This window comes from Palaemon carinicauda, chromosome 27 (assembly GCF_036898095.1).
Source record: "Palaemon carinicauda isolate YSFRI2023 chromosome 27, ASM3689809v2, whole genome shotgun sequence".
In the NCBI taxonomy this organism is placed as follows: domain Eukaryota; kingdom Metazoa; phylum Arthropoda; class Malacostraca; order Decapoda; family Palaemonidae; genus Palaemon; species Palaemon carinicauda.
In genome coordinates, this window is record NC_090751.1 from 66,978,502 (window position 1) to 66,981,943 (window position 3,442).

Sequence of the window (3,442 nt, forward strand, 5' to 3'; positions counted from 1 at the left end):
AACTGCTACTTCATGGTGAAATACACATACATATAGTCCATAAAGTGACTAACTGGCAACTTCCTCTCGTTCTAAGTTTGAGTGCAGCGATGTACTTGGTGGAACCAGTGCGATCCGGTTTGCCGATCTGGGAACACTTGACAAGATGCAGGGAAACAAGGAGCAACGTTACGCCATCAAATTTTTTGTTAAACTTAGGAAACCAAACAAGAAGCTTATGGAATGTTAAAGGAGGCCTATGGAGATGAACAGATGAGCCAAGCAAGTTTCTATCGGTGCTTTAACAGATTTTATGCAGGAAATGAACAGGTTGAGGTTGAACCCAGATCTGGAGCACAGACCAGTGCACGCAAGGAGGAAAACATTAACGAAGTGCGAAGGTTAGTGATGCAAGACCGTCGAATAACTGTGAGGATGATATCTGAAGCTGTTGGTATTAGTATTGGCACAGTGGAGGCAGTTCTGACCGAAGATCTGAATCTCCACAAAGTCTGTGCCAAATTCGTGCCAAAGATCCTGTCGGATGACCAGAAGCAGTTTCGTGTGGAATGTTGCACTGACATTCTCGAAGTGATAGAGGCTGATTCAGGTTTTCTGAATAAGATAGTGACTTGCGACGAGAGTTGGGTGTTCACCTACGACCCTGAGAGCAAACGTCAGAGTGCCCACTGGAAGCACCCGACCTCCCCCAGGCCCAAGAAGGCTAAGATGAGCAGGTCGCAAGAGAAGGCCATGGTCATTCCTTTCTTTGACTCCCAGGGCCTCATTCATGTTGAATGGATTCCTCAGGGTCAAACCGTCAATAAGGAATATTACCATACTGTTCTGTAAAGGTTCAGGGAGAAAATGCGGAAGAAGAGGCAACAGCAGTGGAGGAGTGGTCAGTGGTGGTTCCACCAGGACAATGCCCCATGCCACAAGTCAACGCTGGTGACCACCTGGATGGCCGACTGGGGAATGAAAGTGGTACAACATCCACCCTACTGCCCTGACAGCCCTGACCTGTTCCCATGCTTTAAAGACAGGCTCAGGGGAATCAGATTCCAGTCAACAGAGGAGCTGAATGGGGCATCGGAAAGTTACCTGAAGGGATTACTGAAGAAGGACTTTGAGGAGGTCTTCCAGGATTGGGAGAGACGCACTCAGAAGTGTGTAGATGCGAGAAGCCATTATTTTGAAGGAGACAAAGTTTTGTAAGCTTATGAAAATGAATATTGTCTCTCCTGACATTTTCTCATTACTTATTGAACATACCTCGTGTGTAGATATATATATATATATATATATATATATATATATATATATATATATATATATATATATATATATATATATATATATATATATATATAGATATATATATATAAATATTTATATAAATTTTTATATATATATAATATATAAATATATATAAATTTATATATATATATATATATATATATATATATATATATATATATATATATATATATATATATATATATATATATATATATATTTCATCATCATCATCATCTCCTATGCCTATCGACGCAAAGGGCCTCGGTAAGATTTCTTCAGTCATCTCTATCTTTAGCTTTCATTTCAATACTTCTCCATTCAAAACTGTCACGCTTCATAATATTCAGCCATGTAAGTCTTGGTCTTCCAACTCTTCTAGTGCCTCGTGGAGCCTTGCTGGACGTTTTATGACCTAATCTCTCTTGGGGAGTGTGAAGAGCTTACCCAAACCATCTCCATCTACCCCTCATGATGATATCATCAACATATGGCACTCGGAAATCTCTCTTTTACTTTCATTTCTAATCCTGTCCTGCCATTTAACTCCCAATATTCTTCTGAGTGGTTTGTTCTCAAATCTACTCTTGTCATACTATGACTCATGTCCATAGAGTAACACAAACCTCACTAAATTGATATATAGTCTGATTTTTATATGTAATTTCAGGCGATTTGATTTCCTGATTTTATTTAACCTAGTCATTGTCTGATTTGCTTTTTTCAGTCTTTCACTAAGCTCTAATTCTAAAGACCCTGTATTGGAAAGCATATTTCCTGATTACATAAAGGATTTTACCTCATTAATCCTTTCCTCCTTCCAATGATATTTCATTTTCCATTACATTCTCCGTTCTCATCATCTCTGTCTGTCTTCTATTTATCTTCAGCCCAGCCTTGCGTGATATTTCATGCATTCTGGTAAGTAAGCATTGCAAATCCTGTAGTGTTCTACTAACAAAGAAAGCATCATCTGCATACTCTAGGTGTGCTGAAGTTCAATCCTTCTCCACCCTCTCTGAATTTTCCATGAGGGTAATAAACAACATAGGTGACAACACATCCCCTTGGAGTAATTCACCTTTTACTGGAAATTCATTTGATAAGACTCCATTAACATCAACTTTGCACTTACTATGCCCATGAACAGACTTGATAAAATTTTCAACTTAAGAGGACTTCCATAATAACGCAGGACTCCCCACAAAATTAGCTGGTGCGAACTATTAAAGGCTTTTTCATAGTCCACAAATGCCATCAAAAGTGGATTTCTATATTCGACGTATTACTGTACATGTCTCAAAATGAAAATTGGTCAGTGCAACTTCTACATTTTCTAAATCTTGCTTGTTCATCTCTCAGCTTTTCATCAATCTTTCTTTTCAGTCTCTTTAGAATAAGCAACTTATATATTTTCATAACAAGTGACACAAGTGTTACCCCTCTGTAATTATTGCAATCAGTCAGGTGTCCCTTTTTTGCTATTTTCATCAACACTCCTAACTCTCATTCCAGGTTTGCCTCTTCATGCCACATTCTACAAAATAATCTTGTGACTATTCTGGGAGTCACTTCATTTTTGGCCAGTATCATCTCTGCAGTTTTTCCATCATATCCTGGGGTTTTTTATCTCTAGTTTTTTTTAGGATAGCTTCGACTTCAAACACACTGAATTCATCAAAGGTCAAATTATTCCCTTCATATCTCCAATTCATTACCTCATTAAAGTGTTCCATCCAACACTGTCTTTCTTCATTTTCTGTTGAGATAACAGAACCATCTCTCTTTTGGATGGGTATATGCTTCTTTTTCTTTGGCCCAGTCTAGATTTTATTAATAATTCTATGAGCAATTCTTACACCATAGCCACTTCCTGAATTCATAGCCTTGTCAGCCTCATATGCTTTACTGTGTAAATATTCTCTCCAGTCATTGCTGGCATTTCTTTTGACCTCACTGTCAATACTGGAATACTAGTATGCTCTACCTTGTAATTTTCATTACTTCCTCAAAAACATTCAACAATCAATTTCTCTGTCTCTTTTTTTATAGTATCCCAAGTATCATTTATATCCATGGCTTTCTCCTTGTAACTGCGTGTCTCAAGACTTCACTACCAACTAACTGATATATGTTCCTAATATCACACTATTCTTCATTAATT

The 3,442-nt window shown here is 37.8% G+C and overlaps 1 protein-coding gene across 1 annotated transcript; it reads left to right on the forward strand.

Annotated features, from left to right (window-relative positions):
* Positions 1 to 222: 222 nt before the first annotated feature.
* LOC137620937 (protein GVQW3-like) lies at positions 223 to 831 on the forward strand. The gene has a single exon (XM_068351381.1). The coding sequence runs from the start codon at positions 223 to 225 to the stop codon at positions 829 to 831; it is 609 nt and encodes a 202-aa protein (XP_068207482.1).
* The last annotated feature ends 2,611 nt before the right edge of the window (positions 832 to 3,442 follow it).

Coding starts and splice junctions, on each gene's coding strand:
- LOC137620937 (XM_068351381.1), top strand. CDS start 223: ATGTTAAAGGAGGCCTATGGAGATGAACAGATGAGCCAAGCAAGTTTC.